Here is a 21174-nt window from a genome sequence, read left to right on the forward strand (position 1 = left end):
TTGTTTCTTCAGGGCTAATAATCACTTAATTAAAGGGAAATGTTAAGTTTCTTAATCCCTGAGAACTAAACTTCAGCTTTCAGTGATCTGGTCCACAGCACTGGCTTTAAGCAGTTTTGGTTTTGAGGGAAAGCTTTCTAAAAGAAAAAAATGAACTGTGCAGGGATAGACAGCTTACAACCTATATAAAAAATAAATCCATGCTTCCATGCTGCCAAAAATTGAAGCCTGGGCAGTTTGGAAAGTTTGAGACCAGCCACATTAGCCTTGAGGGCTAGTTTTCCAAGTCAAGACTATCCCAGGCGCTGAAATTTCAGGACCCACATCTGAGATCTGCTGACAACTCCAGGGCCATCCCTGGGAAAAGCCCTCATAATGTTACAGAGAGAACTACTGATGCAAATTAAGCATGATACATTAAGTATCAAATGCAGTTGCACAGAGTATGCCACTGAATGATATAACATACTTTATTTCTTTGATTCTGAGATACATTTCCCCTGTGATAAATCTCTAGAAATGGGTTGCAATTTAGAATCGCAGGTGTGTCTTATGGTTTTTTGTTGTTGTTTTTTGTTTGTGGTGGTGGCAATACTGAAATTAGTATGCATCTTGGGACCTCATTACATTGAGGTCATCTATCTGGGTGATAATGGGGGGATTCACCATGTATCGTGGCAAATCTGGTGTGGGGCATGGGGAACCTGCACCCCTCATTGTATCCATTGTACGTATTCTATGGGGGAAACGTCACTGCCCGACTTCCCCGTTGTGGTCTATGCAACACAGTAAGCCTCTTGTGTTGTCAGTGCTTCCTCCTGCCATACTTGGGCCTCTCTTCAGACATGGAGCCCCGCCGGAAATAGATTGATGTCATGTGATGGGATCTGGCAGGTTCCATGCCTGAAGAGAGGTCCAAGTGTTGTAGGATGGGCAGTATTGCCGGTCTGATGAAATCCTTACAATCAATTGTGTCTTTTAATTGAAGCTTTATTATATCTAACAAATTAGGAAAAGATATACATATACAGATTTTTCAAGGTAATGCTCTTATCCTGAGGTTCCTCTCACTTTGCCATAAATAGCAGAGAAGAGGTGCCAGGTCCTGAGACTTGGGAACCCTGTTTGTGAGTCCCATGTAACCAAAGGGCAGCACTTTACTGTCCTCTGCTTTAGCAGTAAATGGCAGGTTGTGTATTTTCAATGACTTTCTGATTTATGGTTATCCCTCAGGTGAATCTATCTTGGTATTTCTTTCACAAGATGTGTTCAGAGGGACTTTGCTTTTACCTTCCCCTGAGGCTAAAAGAATATGTTTTGCCCAAGATCATTTAGTGGGTTTCCATGGTCAAATGTGGATTTGATCTTGGGTCCCCAGAATTGTAGTCCAATTGTCAAACCACTACACAACACTGCAGAAAAGGATGCACTTTCTCTATTTTTGTTTCCTTCCTCCTTTCCACTGAGATGTGTTCTCAGTCTTTTTAACAGCCATTTCCTAAATTCAGTAAATGTAATTTCCAAATTGGTTCTATCATAAATGCTATTGTTGGTGATCATAACTGATTCCAAGTACTTATCCCATGATAAACATCAGGAAGTTGCCATAACAAGCTCAGAGACATATGAATGTTTTCAATTGTATCATTATACAAGGCAACAGAACTGACAAATATTTCAGTCCTAATAAGACATTCCCAGCACATTCAAAAAATGTCTGTGAGAAAAGGCAGGCAGGGCTGGCCAGAGACATTTTTCTGTCTGAGAAAATGGAAAAGATGGCACCCTTTTCATTCCACATTCAGATAACTGGACTAGCAAAAAATCCTTGAGTATTGGCAACAGGATAGTGTCCTCATAAATATATTGGGATGACTGATTAGCATTGGAAGTGCAAGACAGACTACAATCGAACACATATTTCTCCTTCAAGAACTGGAAATTATGGAAAGAAAATCTTTCCCATTTTTCCCACAAGTTATCCAGCATCTGCAGCCTGTGGCGGTCACCTCATTCTACTTAATGGTATGGATGAGTACAACATTATATCTTATTTATCCCACATCTACTGATTGCATTTGTCCCAACTTGATTCCTTTCTCCTCAACAAACATATATTCCAGACGCATTACTGGTACACAGAATAATCAAATAATCAAGAGACTTACCACAATATACAACACAAAAGTCTTTAGTTTGTCAACAGGCTTGTTCATTGTTATGTTTCCAGTATTTCTGTCTATTGAGAATGTATTGTCATCATTTCCTAAAGAAAAGGAGGAAAAATATATCTTGGTTTTTAAAACTACTACAAGGAAGACTGATGGCCTGGTTGTGCTATGTCACACAGTGGATATGAGCATGAGTTTGATCATACGAAGCTGTTATTATTTGCAAGACAATAGCCCATTTTAGGATTAAGTACCAGCATCAAAACAAACAAAGAAACATTGTAGGCAAGGCATTAGTCTACATTAGTCCCAACTCCAGGGATTTCTGGATGAAATGGATTATTTCCATTTCAATCTGGTTTCAGGCCTAGCTATGGAACGGAGACAACTTTGGTCGTCTTGATGGATGACTTATGCAGAGAGCTACACAGGGTTCTCTTTTGGTTCTCCTGAACCTCTCAGCAGCTTTCAAGACCATTGACCATGGTATCCTTCTGGGTTATCTCACTGGGATGAAACTAGGAGGCACTGTCTTACAATGGCTCCAGTCCTTCCTGGAGGGCTGTACCCAGAAGCTGGTGATGGGGGACTCCTGTTTGAACGCATAGTCATTGATCTGTTTCTTTTTGTCCCCCATGCTGTTCAACATATATATGAAACTACTGGGAGAGGTCATCCAGAGTTTTGGAGTTCGATGGCACCTATTCACAGATGATGCCCAACTCTACTACTCCTTTCCACCTAAAGCCAAGGAAGCTGTCCTAACCCTAAACCAGTGTCTGTCATCAGTAATGGACTGAGTGAGGGCAAACAAATTGAAACTTAATCCAGACAAGACAGAGGTACTCCTGGTCAGTTGTAAGGCAGATCAGGGAATAGAGATCGATACAGCCAGTGCTGGATGGGGTCACACTACCCCTGAAGACACAGGTCCGCAGTTTGGGGATCCTCCTGGACTCAGTGCTGAACCTGGAGGCCCAGGATTTGGTGGTGGTTGGGGGGGCTTTGTGTAATTAAAATGTGTTTGTCAACAACGCCCATTCCTTGAGAAGCCAGATCTGGCCATGGTGATACAAGCCTTAGTTACATTCTGTCTGGATCACTGGATCATGCTCTACATGGAGCTGCCTGTTAAGAGTGCTTGGAAACTTCAGCTGGTCCAAAGAGCTGCAGCCAGGTTGCTAACTGGGGCTGGCTGCAGGGAGTGGATAAACCCCCTATTGAAGCAGCTCTACTGGCTGCCAGTCTGTTACTGGGCACAATTCAAAATGCTGGTTATAACCTTTAAAGCTCTAGACGGTTCAGGTCCAGGCTATTTGGCTGACTGCATCCCCTTGTACGAACCTGCCTGGGCCTTGAGATTTTCAGGAGAGGCCCTTCTCTCAGGCCCACCTCCATCTCAAACTCGGTTGGTGGGAATAAGAGAAAGGGGCCTTCTCAGTGGCTGCCCCTCAACTCTGGAACTTCCTGCCCAGTGAAGCCAGAATGACCCCTTCCTTGCTGCCCTTCAGGTGGAAGGTTAAAACCTTTTTATTGAGGAAGGTTTTAAAGAAGAAGGTTTTTAATATCATCAGGTCTACTGTGATTTTATATGTTTTTATGGTTTTAACTTGATTTTTTAAAATACTAATAATATTTAATACTGTTTTAGTATTTGTATATCTGTGTATTTTAAGTTGTATTGTAATGCTTTTAGTTGTGAACCACTTTGAGTTTCCATATGGAGAGAAAAAGTGGGATATAAATAAACAGGAGGAGGAGACAAAAAGTTTATCTGAATGTCTCTAGCTATCAAACTAAGGGAACTGCTGATAGATCTGGAGAATTTATGGAGGATGAAAGTGGAACTGTTGAGTGAAGTTTAACATATGCAAAAACAGAAAATAAGAGCAAACAAACAAACAAAAAAGAAAGTCTACTAACCACAATTCTGAATTTGAGAATGCCTAGCATGACACCCAATCCAAAATCCCTTCTGGACTCTAATGAACAATTTTGGAAGCTAACATTCTCCATGGAGCCGGTGCAGATTAGAAAGTGTAAAGCACTTCATGTGTTGAAAAATGTTAAGCAATAATATTAAATGAGCCCAAATTACTATTTCCACAGTTAGGTACCGCATACTCACCACCAACTATTTCGTATACGATAATTTCATTTAAATCTTTGTCCCCATCAATAGCATAGAGGGGTCCTGGTTCCAGGATCAAGGGCCCAATCTGCAATAACAAGGAAACCCTTCTTCACATTTTTCCAAAACAAAGCTTAGCATACTTCCACATCCTACATGTTTTGCCCTCAATGGAGTTGGGGAATCTTGAAACCTGACTCTGTTGCTCTTCTGACTATCAGCATTTCAGACTCTAGATTGTGAAATTGGCTTTTGTTGTTATCTGACACATTTGACCCTGATTTGACTGTTGCTTCACCAGCTTGATTTCAAGGAATTCTGACTTCAGCTACTTGGACACTGGATCTTGGCATTATATAATAATAATAATAATAATAATAATAATAATAATAATAATAAGAAGAAGAAGAAGAAGAAGAAGACAAAATATAAAATAGGCATCAAAACTAACAGCAATAGTATTATTCAAGTCTTGATATGGGTGGGTGGACTGGTACACAAAAATTCAGAGGTAGGGCTAATAAGTATAAGTCATATAGCAACATTAAGGATCAGAGCAATATAAGAAGTAAACATTCTAACTTTGAATATAACAGTAGTAAAGTGTGTGTCCAAAATTTTTGGGTCCTAGCTGGGGCCAGTTGTCAAATGTTTAGTCAAACATACAGTGGAACATCCAGGTCTTTAGATCTTCATGAAAAGTGGATAGGGAGGGTGCTAGTCTGATCTCCCTAGGGAGGGAGTTCCAGAGCTGGGGGGGGGGGGTGACAACCAAGAAGGCCCTCTCTCGTCCCCACCAACCGCGCCTGCGACGAAGGTGGAAATGAGAGAAGGGTCTCACCAGAAGATCTTAGAGATCATGTGGGTTCATAAGGGAAGATGCGGTCTCGAAGATAGGCAGGTCTTGAACTGTTTAGAGCTTTATAGGTGATGATCTGAACCTTGAATTGGGACCAGAAACTGGACCGTTATTGGCATTGGCTCACACCTCTCTGTTTGTGGTTTCTACTTCTTGTTATTCCAGCATGACTTCCAAGGACATCTGAATTTGGCTTCTGTGATATCAGACTCTTGACTCTCCTGCTGTTTGTTGAAACTGAGTTCCTGATAATGTGGCTGTGTTTATGACAGACAGAGTGTACAAGCCCAAAATGTATGTATATAAATGTTTACTCAATGTAATCATTTTGTGCTGGCTAGAGGAGCATAATCAGATTGTTCTTTGATGCCATGCACCACTAGTCAATGAATGGCCATGAAGAGGCTGCAGCAATTCTACAGGCTTTGGCCAATGTAGATGGAAGAAGGGAATGAAGGTATCCACACTAAACACTTATGTAGACATAGGGTTGACCTAATCCTGTCTATGCTGCTAACTGGATGCCACCCTTAAATCTATGGAGGCTGCATAAACTGCAGCACAGGAACATGGAGAGAAAGAGAAGGATGTGGAAGGAGGGAAACCAAAATTATGTAAGGCAGTTTGAAGTAGATGCAGCCTAGCATCCCTTGTACATACCACATTCTGTGAGACATTGACTTTGCCTGTGTAACCATAGTTAATACACACTATGTTGCCTCCAAAGAGAGTGCATGGCTGAAACCAGGGAGGTCTGAGATCTGCCTGTAGGATGTGTATAGTTATTGCTGCAGTGGCTGTGTGTGTATCTGAGGCATCTGCATCTCCATCCTATAAAAAAGAAAAATAAGGAACAGTAAATAAGAACATGAGAGCAACCATAGTATAGTGGTGGTTTGTGTGTTGGACTAGGACTCTGGAGACCAGGGTTCAAATCCCTGCTCAGTCTTGTAAATCTAATGAGTGACCTTGGGTGCAATATAGTCTCTCAGCCTCAGAGGAAGGTAATGGCAAACCACTTCTGAATAAATATTGTTAAGAAAATCCTGTCATATGTTTGTCTTTGAGTTGCCATAAGTCAGAAGTTATTTGAAGACAGACAACACATATCCGCCAGGCAAATTATGCCATTGGTTGTAGGTGTTGCATCACAACAGCCTCTACCAATGTCCAGCAGTACAGGTTGTCGCCACCAAGTGCCCCACCCCAGGACATGTAGCTTTTGCGCTGATGTACATCAACTAAATCAGGGGTGAAGAATATGTGTCCCACCTAAGTTGCTGAACTACAACTCCCATCATTGCTCATTGCTGACTATGGGATTTCAGTTCAACAAGGGATGGACAGCCAGATGTTCCTTGTCCCTAAATAAATGACCCATTCAATTACAATTGATACGATTGATTGCAGCCTTCAAGTTCAGTCTGGTGCAAATACACAGACTGGTACCCCAGTGGTTACCGTGGTTCAGTTTCCTACAATGAAATGAAGGAAACTTCTTATGTGAATCATAATTCTTACTCTCAACCCTGACCCATGGGATGTGACAGTTGCCAAGACCGCCAGTGTTAGTTTAATTTGTCAGCATCAACGTTTGTCCTGAAAGGGGATTATTCTGTGAACATACACACAACAGCTGCAAATAAACGAATGTTTGGCTCATAGTAAATACTCACCATAGCATATAGAGTAAACTCCATTAAATTCATTCTTTCATAATCCAGGGGTTTGAGCAAGGAAATTTGTGGATTATTAACACCTTGTATATTGAAATATTCTAATGCCTGTAAATGGATTAGATAAAAACAGTCAAAATCTGTATATAAGGATTAATTCTATGTTTTTGAAAAGTGCCATTCTATCACATATATAGTTAAATATAGTAATTCCAAATGTCGAGAGAGCTGAATTTTGGGATGTTTGTGGTCTCTGGCTGGCTATATTCCTGTTCATAACATCAAATTGCCTTTGCAGCATGTTATGTACCACTGGCTCGCCATTTGGGGACAGGGGGCCTGGAGGAATTATGGAGAAAAAATCAATTCATGCCAATAGAGGAAAGACACTATGAAGTGCCTTGACACATAGGGATGATTAGTAGAATGATACAGTTGGGAAGAATTCAAAAGAGGAATACTGCCTATCATAGGAAAAGGAGTTCACCTCCCTAATAGCTGACATTTGAGAGTTTCAATTATATTTATTTATTTACTATATATTAGTAAATATAGTATTTTCGTTCAGGATGGGAAAATTGGACATTTTAAAAAGCATCTGAAAAGTGAGAGAACAGAGGGGAAAGTAGGAGAAAAAAAATTAAATAATGCTATTTTCCCTGCTAAATTGGGGCAGTTGAAGGGTATTCTAAAAGCTAATGAATGCTCATTCTTTGCCCTATGGAGATCTTGCCTTTTAAAAAGATATCTGGGGAACAAAATTGCTAAAACACAAATATGCAAACACTGGAACTGCGAGAAAAATGTGGAGGTCTGACTTCCTCTCCCCACTGTTTATTTATTATTATTTATTAAAATATGTATATCTCCCTTGCTGTCTAAAGAGCTCATGATAATAAACCTGAATAATTTAAACAATCATTTAAGATCAACCTGAATAATTTAAACAGTGAAAAATAATATTTTAAAGGATAACAACATATTTTGTAAAACACGAAGAAGTTAGAAACTGATACAAATAGCTTAAAACAGTATTAAAATGATTGAAAACTATGTAGATGGAAGGACTTGTGTAAAACAGGTTACGGTCCAAAGGTTTTCGCTAACGGTCATGTTTTCATTTGGAGTCAGAATGAAGTCAATATTGGCACCAATTGGGTCTCCAAAGGGAAGATTGGAAAGCATTGCCAAAGTCCCACTGCCATATCTCCTCTGCCTCGAGAAAAGTTAAAAAAAGAAGAAGAATGCACAGTGTTGACAGCACAGAAGATGAGCAGACCGCCATACTGCCCTGCTTTAGCCTGCAACTTGTCTGGAAGGAGTGGCCAGCCCATATTTGAAATGAATAACTTTTTACAGCCTTATTAGGCAGTTGATTTATATCTCCAGACCCAGTCCTTAAAGCTCAGTTGAACTATATACTAACCATTGGACTTCCTGTAAGGTTGTAGAATATTACATCTGCGTCAGCATCAGTTGCAGTTACATCAGCCTGGGGTACAACAATTGCATTCACTTTTGTGTCCTGGGGAGAAGCGGGGAAAGAGAATAATTTTTAGCTGATGGATTTCTACTCTGTACAACTAGATCTGATGCTTTCCTTGATGGATCAGTATGAAAAAAGATCTTGTAGCTTCATTGATATTAACTAGTTTGTTGGTATAGTTCATAGAAATGGTGCAGTTATTCATTCATTCAGTCATTCGTGACCTCATGGACCAGCCCACGCCAGAGCTCCCTGTCGGCCGTCACCACCCCCAGCTCCTTCAAGGTCAATCCAGTCACTTCAAGGATCATAGAAATAGGTGTGCCCATATAGTCGTATCATCAGGACTAATGGAATTGACAATTGGACAGGCCTTGGACTATGATCTGATTACATGATTTTAATTGATGTTTTAATAAGTAATGTTTAATTGTATGGTTTTAATTGTATTTGTTTATTTTTATATTTATATGTATTGGTATCAAATTGTTGTCTACTGTAAGGCCGCCCTGAGTTCCCTTTCCGGGTGAGAAGGGCAGGATACAAATATGTGAAATAAATAAATAAATCAGCACCTTCCCAAAAAAACAAAGGCAGCCCATGATACTCAAATGCAATCCACATTCAATGCATTTATATTAAATCCTACAGTCCACGGCCAAACTAGACATTATATCAATTGTGTGATACAATTCATCATGCAACTTTTTGAAATGTAAATAGTGGTCATTAGGTAACTGAACAACTTTGTGACTATAATGTGGAAATAAACTGAGCTCTTTATTATTTATTTATTTATTATATTTTACCCTGCCCTCTCTCACCCCAAAGGGATCTCGGAGCAGCTCTTTCCTTGCTATTGTCTAAACAAACTGTCTCAATGCTTCTTGCATTTTGTGGAAGAGTTCATTAGTACCAATGGGGGATGCTTTCTTTGTGAGTCCTATTACAGTACTGTAAGAAATCTGTGGAAGTTTTTTGCATCCTTATTACAGAAATTAGCACAGGTCTACCTTTTCTCAAAATCCATTGTGTAAGCTTGTTGTCAAACCATGATAAACCCCCACCCCCAGAGATGTTTAGTTCACCAAGGGCTCAGAAATAAATATGATTTTGTTCCTTTTTTAAAAAAGACCCTTTCCGGACTTGGGCAAGTTTGAAGTATCAGAAGATCAAACCAGCAGCAACTGTAAACCACTAAACTCTGATGTATCTAACTTTTCAATAAACTGTATCAACTTTATGATTTTGTGTAACTTGTATCTTTTAACTGTGCACTGTATCTATTTCCTATTTTCGCTGTATTTTAGGTATGGGCAAACTCAGGCCCGGGGGCCGGATGTGGCCCCTTGGGCTCTTTTCTCAGGTCCTCCTTTCTCTCACCATCCTATCCTTCCCTCCCTCTTTCCTTCCTCCTTCCCTCGCTCCCTTCCTTGCCTTTCTTTTTCTCCCTCCCTCCTTCCTTCCCCTCCACCCTTTCATCCTTCCTTCCCTCTCTCCCTCTTTCTCCTTCCATCCTTCTCTTCCACCCTTTTGTCTTTCCTTCCTTCTCTTTTTCCTTTATCCTTCTCTTCCTTGCTTCCTCCCTTCTCTTCCTTCCTTCCTTTTCTTTTTCCTTTCTCCTTCCCTTCCTTCCTTCCATCCATCCTTCCCATCCTCCCTTTCATCCTTCCTTCCTTCCTTCCTTTTGTCTTTCCTTCCTTCTCTCTTTCCTTTATTCTTCCTTCCCTTCCTTTCATCCATCCATCCATCCATCCATCCATTCTTCCCTTTCTCCCTTTCTTCCTTCTCTTTTTCCTTTCTCCTTCCTTTCCTTCCTTCCATCATTCCCTTCCACCCTTTCATCCTGCCTTCCTTCCCTTTTGTCTTTCCTTCCTTCCCTCTTTCCTCCTGCCCTCCTTCCTTCTCTCCCTCTTTTCCCTTCCATCCTTCCTTTCCTCCCTTTCATCCTTCCTTCCTTCTTTCTTCCTTTCCTCCCTTTCTTCTGTCACCAGGAGGGAGTGCTAGCATGCAGCCCCCAAGTTAGAAAGTTTGCCCATGCCTGCTGTAGATGAACCCAGCAAATATAGTTATTCTATATTTACATGTTTGCAGCATTAATATAGGATGTCCTCTTAACACAGTTTTCTGGAAAGCATGCAACACAACTATGATATTGATATGCAATATTATCAAACAAGCCACAGCATAAACATTTATAGCAAAGAGGTGAATAAAAGATTCATACTGAAATTGTGGATAAAGTGAACACACATATATGGGCAGTTCTGACATTTTAAAAATGCATAGGTTTATGATACAATACATTGCATGCTTTTACTACATGGTGATTTCTTTACTCTCACTGATATTAAAATGCTGTTGCTGTTGTTTTGGAGTTAAGTGAATGTTTTTATGTTGAATGTTTTTATATTGTGTAAATGCTATTTTGGATTGTAAGTCGCTCGGAGCACCTTGGTGGAGAGTGACTAATTAAGAAATAAAGTGAAGTGAAGTGCCATTTGTTGTTAGGTTGCCCTTGTACCAAAGACTCCCCTAACCTGATACCTATTGCCTGGTTAGGGATGATAAGAGTTGTATCTTAAAACAACTGGAGAACATATTTAATGTTTGATCTTACTTGTTATTCATACAATTTTCCTTCCATCCAAGATTCTGTTAATTATCATGACTCATTACTTTTTATTAGTGACATGGGAATAAATCGGTTTACCTCATTAACATTGACCATGATGTTAGTTTCCTTGAAGACAGGAGGGTTGTCATTGACGTTGATAATTGTCACCACAACGATCAGACTATTTTCCTAGTAAAGCAGAATAAAGTTAGAAATTGATTGACAGTTCAAAGGTTGAAAAACAAGAGTGCTATAAAATTGTATGAATCTGGTAGATCATTTTCAAATGAGAACTGTATTGCTTGGTGTCAGATTTGAGCTGAGACTGCAAGGGATAGTCATCTCATAACCCAGTGAGAAATGAGGCTTTCAATATGCTGTAATACACCTTCCTGAAAAATACATTTCTTCAAGAAATTGGTGGTAATAGCAAAGGGAGCCTGAGTAAGACCATGTTATGGAGGAGAGCTTTAACTCCCACTGTGTTTCTCTCACTGAAATTTCTCCTTCCCTGCCTGCTTTTCATAATAGGAGGAGAGCTCCTGCTGGCACTAGTTCTACAAACTGGTATCATATCTACTTTTGTCATAAAAACCTGCACTATCTGTAAATAAAGTTCTAATTAGTGAGCATCCATCTACAAACATTTTGTTCCCCACCGAGTTACACTTGAACAGTGTAACTAAATATGGAGACTGGAGAAATTGTAGTCTAGAGAATCAAAGGACAAAAGTGTGATTTTTGGCAAAGCTGTTCCTTCAAAGGATGAAAGACATCTATTTGCAATAGCATGGGTTTCCCCTCCACAAGAGCTATCACAGAGAGGCCCCTTCTCTGCTGCGCCAGGGGACAAAACAAGGTCTAATTATTTTAAGTTACAGGAGAAAAGATTCTGACTGAAAATTAGAAGGAACGTCTTGACAGTAAAAGTAGTAAAGCAATGGAGCTAGAGAAGCTGTGAGGTCTTCTTCTCTGACCATCTTCAAAAAGAGGCAGGACTGCTAGGAATGCTTTTGCTGGTGACCCTGCAATGAGCAGAAGATTGGACTGAATCAGGCATGTAGCCGGGGGGGGGGGGGGGGGGGGGGGGCTCGGGGGGCTTCAGCCCCCCCCCCCCCGAAATTTTCATGGTGGTTTGCAAAAAGGCCTTATTGGTGCATTATTTAAACTGTTATGTTTATTCATATCATGATCTGATCACCATACTCAATATATCCCATATGCATGGGGGTATTGGGGTAATGATACAAAAGGTTTGGTAGGCTAGACCCTCTTTCACTCAGACTCAGCCCCCCCCCCCCGAAACTCAGCCCCCCCCGAAACCCCCCCTGAAAAAAAATTCAGCCCCCCCCCCCCCCCGAAACGAAATCCTGGCTACGGGCCTGGACTGAATGGCTCATGAAACTCTAATTCTTTGATATTATGCTTCTAGGACTCTTGGGCTTGATATGCAAGTTAGGTTGCTTAAAAGGAACTCTTGTCATGTCCAGTAGTTGATGGTGGTTGGTAGTGGAATGGCTAGCAATTGGTGGTGGTTAGTACACAGAAACCATGGCAGGATCATGACCAGTAGGGTGATAATGCCGCAAAAGTTATGGAAGACATTAATCTTCCTCCTAGTTCTAAAGGGCAGAGTAATCTGTATGTAAGAACTTACAGGTGGCAGTGATAAGGGTGGAGGCCTGCATAAAAAGAACCTTGCAGAGACTGCTCTTTGGGAGAAAAGTATCAGCCATACTTGGCCATGGGTGATGGTGGTTTTCCCCTCAGGTTGTGTAGATTGTGATATCCTGACCTGTCTTGTGAACTCTTAGAACCTTGTACCTTGAAGTACCTTGAACCCTGGTGAGAATCCTGTTATTGCTGTATCTTGTATGGCACCTTGATAGATCTTGAATCCCTGAACTGACTCTTGACTATGTATTTTGGGTCACCCTTGAATTCTGAACTCTCTGACCTGACCTTTGGAACAGCTTTGGTCTCTTGAACCTTGGGCATTAATCAGTGAACTCTTGGCAGGCAGCAAGAACATCTCTGATCAAGGCAGGTGTTAGAGGAATTCTTATTTCCTGCAAATAAACAATTTTTCTTCCCTCAAAGGGATTTCCTCAGAGATAGGTGCCTCAGAAGCAATATTTGCAAATTAAGCTCATGTACATTAAGTCCATGTCTGCTTTCCATTGACCTCTCTTCTCTATAGCATCTTCTATGTGTCCTTTCAAAGTATCCATTTTCATCCATTTTCCTATCAGCATGTCAAGAAGAGGTATTAGAAGGAGCATATGTGCATTTTTTCCAATATGTCTTGACATTTTTGCCTCCCCCTCTGCTCTTTATTGTTATGATTAATAACACATAGCATTCTCATTACTGAGCTTTAATTTGTTGACAAGTCAGGGATCAGATGAAACCAAAGGTTGCATTTTCACTGTGGAATTCATGGAGTTTGACACCACTTTGACTACCTTGGCTCAACACTATGGAATCAAGGAAGTTTTACTTTTACAAGATCTTTAGTTTTTCTTCCAAAGAGTATTGATCCTTCACCAAACTATACATACAGGATTCCGCAGCACTGACCCAATACTTATTATGGCGTCAAACTGCAGTAATTCTACAATGTAGATGTACCCAAGTAGGTAGTGTACCTTTTAAACTTGAGAAGCTTATTTTAAATTTGACCTGAAGAACAATACGTTTCCTCCTGTAACATTTAGTCTATATGCATATAAAACAGCTTAGGTGCAAGTCATCCAGTACAGTGGTCCCAACATCAAACCATGGATCAGGAGAACCACTGTCAGTGCTGCAAAGATGCTGCAATATATAAGAGAACAAAGGAAATATTTGAATAACTAATTCTCACCTCTATACCGCCGCTCCAGCATTTTAGTTCTACAATTAGTACTGTTGTATTCTGCATAAAAACATAAGCTTTTGTTTAACACATGCTTTTTGATACAAACATGGTTCACACAAACAGGCTGATTTACAGGTATTTTCAGAGCATTTGCAGGGCGATCCTTGCATTTCACAACATCCATCAACCCCTCACAAAAATACCTGGCTAACTTACAGTTTCGGTCACGGGAAATTAATGCTACATTGCTATATTGAGGTAGCATATGCTCATTGCAGGAATAACCACAATAACCCTCTCAGTATCCATAGATTTGCATTCTGAAAAACATGCTGAATCCTGACTGCAAATGAAAGTATGAAGTTCTGCTACTGACAATTTGCATAATACCAATTAAAACATTAAATAGCACAATTGTATGCTCCACTTCTTTATATTGTCTGAATAAGGTGGGGGTTTTTTTGTATGTGAGAGGAAGATATCTGTTCCTCCCACCCCACCTTCAGCAATGAGAAAGAAAAAAAATCCTAAAATCCCAGAATTCCTACAGGGAAATATTTAGTTTATAATATTTAATGTTGTGTTACTTCACTGAGGTTGCAGTACGCTTTTACTCAGAAATAAATCTGATTACACCAATGGAACTTACTATGAGGTACGTGTATTTTGGATCAGTGGTAACCTAAGTAAATTCAGCAGGAGTTACCTCTGAGCAGCTCTGCCCAGCAAAACACAGCTTCCTTCTTTGTAGCAGTTTCTTTGAATACAAATAACTGACTCAATTCCATGCAACAAATTCCCAGTTTTAAGTTTGCTCTTATCACCAATCACTGATGATAGCAGAAGAAGCTGAGCCTTTCCTTACAGCAGAGTTTATTCAGCAGTCTTCCCCCCCCCCCCCCTCACTGCACTAGAAGCCATAGATTTGGCACCAAAAGGCATTCCTTCTAGCTCTCTCCATCACTATATATAACCATGCAATGCATCGTAGAAAGTGACAGATACAACCTTACTGAAATATTGACTGGTGATACATTGACACTCATGGCAAAACGTCAGGATAGAATGCTTCTGGAACATGGCCATACAGCCTGGAAAACTCACAGCAACCCATACACTGACACTGTCTCTGAGGAAGAATGACATGGTGGACAGAACCAGCACTGGCAAAGTTCATGTACATAGTGGCAAACGTTATTACAAAATCTGATTATGAAAAAGCTGGACTTTCAAGGTACCAATGAATCCTGCTAGATGTGATTGTCAATATATTCAGCAACACAGCTGGACACAAAACAGCTAGACATATCTTCATGCCAGTGCCCTCCTTGGTCACAAATAGAGCAATCAAGTGATTGATCCCATTGCTACACTATGAATATAAAATTAATTATATTGTTGGTGCATAGTAATAACAGATATTTAATTTTCTTTTTTTCTTATTCCCTGTGTCTTTAAAGAAATAAATGTGTTTGTGGTTAAAGCAGATATTTCGGAAACCTAGGTTTTCTTTGAGTATTTTATTATTATTGCATAATAAACAGGGGGAAAACATAAACTGGAGTAGTGGGCAAATATGCAAACATATGTCATCAACAGGATTGTGGCCTCTACCAGGCTGGAGCTGAGAAAGACAAGCAAGAGCAAGAAACACAGGGATGGATTTCGGAAATGGTTGGGACCAGAAGTGTTTGTAATTTTAGATGTGGATTTTTGAATACTTGCATATAGATACATAATGTGACGTTTTGGAGATGGGACCTAAACACAAAATTCTGTTATATGTCACATACAATGTATACAAATAATCTGCAGGTATTTTTATTTATAATATTGTGAATCATTTTGAGCATGAAAACAACACTTGTGTATATTTCACCATCAGAAAGCAAAGGTGTCACTATAGCAGTTACCTATTTGTGATTTTAGAATATTACATATTTTGAGGTGTCAGATGTGGGATCCTCAACCTGTAATATTCTAAAGCCCCCAAAGTCTGTGTTTAGTCCAAAGGGGATTGGGGGGAAATAGTACATTTATTTGGATTGGGTCCTACTATGGTAATTTCAATTTGCTTTTAAGGTTTATTTTATTTATTTATTTACCGTTTTTATATTCCACCCTTCTCACCCTGCAGGGGACACAGGGCGGATTACAGTATACACATATATGGCAAACATTCAATGCCAGTTTGACAAACAACATATACAGACAATACACAGAGGCTATTTAACTTTTTTCTGGCCGCCAGGGGAGCTGCTGCTTTCATCGTCCACCAGTGACACCGATGACGTTCTTCCGCATACCGCATTCCACATTCCCCGGAGTCTTTTCTTTATGGCCTCATAAATTAGTTAATTTTGCCTCCCACACTTTAAGGTGTAACCTTATTTTCCTACTTGACAGATGCAACTGTCTTTCGGGTTGCAAAGGTCGACAACAGGCTACAGAATGGCTGGACACCCACCCGGGCTGGCTTCGAACTCATGACCTTTTGGTCAGAGTGATCTTAATGCAGCTGACACTCAGCCAGCTGCACCACAATCCCGGTGCAGGTTGATGGGAAAGAGTCCAAAACATTTGTTACATTATAAACATTTCTTTTAAAAAATGCTTAAACTGATGACCAGAGGAACAACAGGGAGAGGGGAAATAAAAGGCATTGCTTCACAATAAGAATTCTGCCTCTTAAATGAAATTTCTATTTAGCACCCAGATTTACAACACTACAGATATTCAGGCATTTATCATTTTCTCACCCAGGACTCATTTTCTGTGGTAAATTTACGTGTGTCATTTCTTTCAGAATCATAAAGATATTTTGACAGTCAGTTTGCAAATCCCAGAATCTCTGATCAATATAATCAATGGTGAAAGATCCCGGGAGAAACTAAGGGAGTATCTAAACTCTACTTCTGAATGCTCAGTTAAAAATTTTAGTGGCCGAAATTTGGGGACTGAAATAAAATTTCACAAAGAATTACTGTTTGGGGAGCAATGCCTTTATTTTGACTCTTCCCTGTAGCTATATCTAATATGGCTGATGTATACAACATGCTTCTAATCGATACTAAGGCCCCATCTTCACTGACCATTTAATGTAGTTTTAAAACCGTACTGAAGAGAATGTTTTTCTGTGCAGATGATTATGGATGAAATCCTGAAACCAATTTGAAGCTTGGATAATTACACAAACCAAAAGAGCACAGTTGCACATTAAGGGGTCTCTTTCACGTCCTTTTCTGAGAGTTTGTTGTCTGTTTCTCAAAGTTTGAAGCTAGCTTTGAACTGCATTAAATGGTCAATGTAGATGCCTTTGGCTCAGGCAGTTATCTGCAAAAGTTTTCATCCAAACCCTGCTGTTGTATTCTACATCAGCTACATCAATACAGTCAGCCCTCCACATTTACTGGGGAGAGGGGCAAATGAACATGGTACAAAGGTAGCCCAATGTAAATTGCAGAAGTCCAACCTTGAAGTTACCAGTGTGTGCACTACCATCTTTCAGTCCTCCAAATCTAGGAAGGGAGCATTTTATCCCCAATGCTTTTTAATATTTACACTGGGAGAGATCATATGGAGGCATGGGATGGGGTGTTATCAGTATGCTGATGACACCCAAATATATTTCTCCATGCCTTCAAAAAAATCCTCAGGTAAGGATAACATGTCACCTCTGAACAAATTCCCGGAAGAGATAATGGGCTGGATTAAGAAAAACAAATTGAGATTGAATCCAGACAAAACGGAGGTGCTTGTCATGAAGGGTCCTAACCTGGGGATGGAGGTATGTCAACCAGTCCTGGATGGGCTTATATTCCTCCGGAAAGACTGTGTCTGCAGCTTGGGAGTGTTCCTGGATCTGCCTCTGCAAATGTCACCCCAAGTAAATGAGACTGTCAGAAGTGCTTATTACCAGCTTTGGCTGATATTTCAGCTGTGCCCTTTCCTAGGTTTGGAGGGCCTAAAGATGGTAGTGTATGCACTAGTAACTTCAAGGTTGGACTTTTGCAATGCACTTTATGTTGTGCTATCTTTGTATCACGTTCAGAAACTCCAACTGGTTCAATTATGGCAGCCAGATTGGTTACGGGACCATCCAGGAGTTATACTTTTCCTACAGTCACTAAACTGGCTGCCAATTAGTTTCCAGGCAAAGTACAAGATGTTGGTTTTGATCTTTAAAGACGCACATCAGTGGTTCTCAACCTGTGGGTCCCCAAGTGTTTTGGCCTACAACTCCCAGAAATACCCGTCAGTTTACACCCTGAGTCCTAAGTCTGCTTTTCATAATCAAAAGTCCTGTTAGTTTGTGGCAGGAAAGTAATTAGAAGAATTATTTTCACTTCAAAGAGCTGGCAAGGAGTGCCTGGGATGAGGATGAAAATACAAAAAAAGTTGTACTGTTCCATATCTACAGGCAATAAGAAAAATTGAGAAAACAGCAATTGTGATTTATTTTAAAGTAAGCCTTTTGGTTCATTCCAAAAGAAAGCATTATCCCACTTGGTGCTTTTTAGGAGCCTGTGAAGCACATGCTATAAGGGCTTGAAGTTACCAAAAATAATTCCTTGGATCCCAGCCAACAAAAATGAGAAAACTTATAATTTGCATGTAGGTTTAACAAAATTTGACTCCTATGACAGATGCAAAGCTTTCATGTAGCTTAATCATATGCATCTTTATCAAAAATAAAGTTTGAATCCAGTTCCAAGTACTGATTGCATTCTAAAACAAAAAAATGCATTATCTTTGCAGATGGTGAGATAAAGAAAATTGGTCCCACCTAGAACTCTTATAATAATCTCTGCATTTGCATCCTCTTGGTAACTTTGCCTGTCCCCTTTGTTGGGATTTATTGCGTCAGAAACAAATTGAGAATATAGCTATAATGTATAAAAAAAGCCACAAACAAAGGAGACATGAGAGAAGCCTGCCCTCAGGATAGTAACACATCCGGGCATTCCCTGGGCAACATCTTAGTAGACAGCTGATTCTCTCACACCAGAAGCGACTTGCAGTATGCAAACAAACAAACAAAAAAACAAACAGACCTTTTCAGGACCAACTATGAAAATAATCTCAATCAACATTGAAGACATGTCAGTTGCCAAAGAACAGTTTTGTTGGGATGACTTAACTATATTTTTAAATGTGCAGGCGAAGTTTCAAGCTAGACATTTGAGACATTTGAGCACTGAATTCATTTCAGGGCAGGGACAGAAATCCTTCTCAGTACCACTCCCAGTCCACCAACGTCTGCTTGCTATTGGAAGGGTTGGTCTTGTGATTCAGAACATATTATTTCCTTTTTCTAAAATAAAAGACAGTTGTTCAAGAAGGAGAAGGTGGAGGAAAAGAAGGAGGAGTTTACTACCCAATTTACAGAAGTAAATCTACACTTAAGTGCAAATATTGACAAGTCCAACCAATTTTCAAAGTTCATTCTACTAATATTATCAATACGCAAGAACTAGGGTTACTAGATTTTAAAAAATGAGATGTCACCATTTGCTGAGTCGAAGAGGAAATTTCAGTCAGTTACCAGGTTACAAAGCAAGGTTACAACAACAACAACATCTGTTATAGAATATGCTGATGACAATGTCATCTGTGCACATTCAGAAGAAGACCTACAAGCCATTCTAAACACCTTCACAGAAGCATACAAGAACCTCAGCCTGTCATTGAGCATCGAGAAAACCAAAGTACTCTTCCCGCAGTCACCAGATAATCCCTCTTCAATGCCAGAAATTCAGCTTAATAGTGTAACATTAGAAAATGTTGACCATTTCCGCTACCTTGGCAGCCACCTCTCCACAAAAGTCAACATTGACAGTGAAATGCAACACCGCCTGAGCTCTGCGAGTGCAGCATTTTTCCGAATGAAGCACAGAGTGTTTGAAGACTGGGACATCTGTAGGGATACCAAGGTGCTTGTTTATAAAGCTATTATCCTCCCAACCCTGCTATATGCCTGCAAGACTTTGACTATCTACAGACATCACATGCAACTCCTAGAATGATTCCATCAGCGTTGCCTCCAAAAAAAATTCTGCAAATCTCTTGGGAAGACAAGTGGACAAATGTCAGCGTGCTGGAAGAAGCAAAGGCCACCAGCATTGAAGCGATGGTCCTCTGTCATCAACTCCACTGGACCGGCCACGTTGTCTGGATGCCCGGCCACCATCTCTCAAAGCAGTTGCTCTACTCTGAACTCAAGAACGGAAAACGGAATGTTTGTGGACAGGAAAAGAGATTTAAAGATGGGCTCAAGGCCAACCTTAAACACTCTGGCATAGACACTGAGAACTGGGAAGCCCTGGCCGTTTAGTGCTCCAGCTGGAGGTCAGCTGTGAGCAGCAGTGCTGTAGAATTTAAAGAGGCACCAATGGAGGGTGAAAGAGAGAAACGTGCCAAGAGGAAGGCACATCAAGCCAACCACAACCAGGACCGCTTTCCACCTGGAAACCAATGCCCTCGCTGCGGGAGAACACGCAGATAAAGAATAGGGCTCCACAGTCACCTATGGACCCACCGCCAGTCCATCGATCCCAGACAACGAGGGATTGCCTAAGTAAGTAAGTTACCAAGTTGCATGACAAGCAATACCTGCTCAAATTCCCTCTTCTCCACAATCCTTATAGGAGCAGAAACTGTTTCCATTTTTCACTCTGATAACACTAAGCTTTTAGGTGTATTTAGACTTTGGCTGGACTGTATCGATCCACTTCATACTGTCTTTATATTCATAGGAACATAAGCAATGGCTTTTCTCGATAAACAGCTAACCACATCTTACTGTGCCATTAATCCCCACTCTGTCATTTACCTCATAATCCACTGAATATTTCAGGATAAGTTGTGAGTCTTTTATGTCAAACCACTCAGGGTTTGTGTCTGATGCCGGGGCAATTGTTACAGTGACACCAGCAGCTGTCGTAATGTTGGTGACCACGACTCCAGGAGCATTGTTCTCCTCAATACTAGGACTGGCATTCTCCACAGAACAGTCTAGTGAAACAAAAGGAAAGATTTCATGTCTCTGGAAGTGCAGTCTAACTCAACAGAATCATTCATATCTGCCAGTATCGACTGACTTAGAATTTTATACTTTAATTTAAAACTAGAGTTTTATACTTTAATTTAATATTTTATTGGCAACAAGTGAGAACCAGTGTGGCATTCTCAGGGCCATCTGTTGGGGGTGGTTTGAATGCAATTTTCCTGTTTCTTGGCAAGGGGTTGGACTGGATGGCCCACAAGGTACCTTCTGTTATTGCAGTTTGAGCGCTGGAGGCTCTGGAGACCAGGTTCAGTTCCCTGTGCAGCTTCTGAAACCCACCTTCAGCCCCAGAAAACCTCATTAAAGGA

At 40.4% G+C, this 21174-nt stretch overlaps 1 protein-coding gene across 1 annotated transcript in view; it reads right to left on the reverse strand.

Annotated features, from left to right (window-relative positions):
- CDHR5 (cadherin related family member 5) overlaps nucleotides 1-21174 on the reverse strand; it is a 48333-nt gene that overhangs the window by 26075 nt on the left and 1084 nt on the right. The window contains exons 2-9 of the mRNA XM_067462584.1: nucleotides 20633-20814; nucleotides 13807-13857; nucleotides 11037-11129; nucleotides 8264-8362; nucleotides 6838-6945; nucleotides 5822-5992; nucleotides 4300-4390; nucleotides 2169-2266 (exon numbers count right to left, since the gene is read on the reverse strand). Of these exons, the coding sequence (XP_067318685.1) occupies nucleotides 2169-2266; nucleotides 4300-4390; nucleotides 5822-5992; nucleotides 6838-6945; nucleotides 8264-8362; nucleotides 11037-11129; nucleotides 13807-13857; nucleotides 20633-20814 (893 nt within the window). The remainder of the gene's footprint in view (nucleotides 1-2168; nucleotides 2267-4299; nucleotides 4391-5821; nucleotides 5993-6837; nucleotides 6946-8263; nucleotides 8363-11036; nucleotides 11130-13806; nucleotides 13858-20632; nucleotides 20815-21174) is intronic.

This window comes from Anolis sagrei, chromosome 1 (assembly GCF_037176765.1).
Source record: "Anolis sagrei isolate rAnoSag1 chromosome 1, rAnoSag1.mat, whole genome shotgun sequence".
In the NCBI taxonomy this organism is placed as follows: domain Eukaryota; kingdom Metazoa; phylum Chordata; class Lepidosauria; order Squamata; family Dactyloidae; genus Anolis; species Anolis sagrei.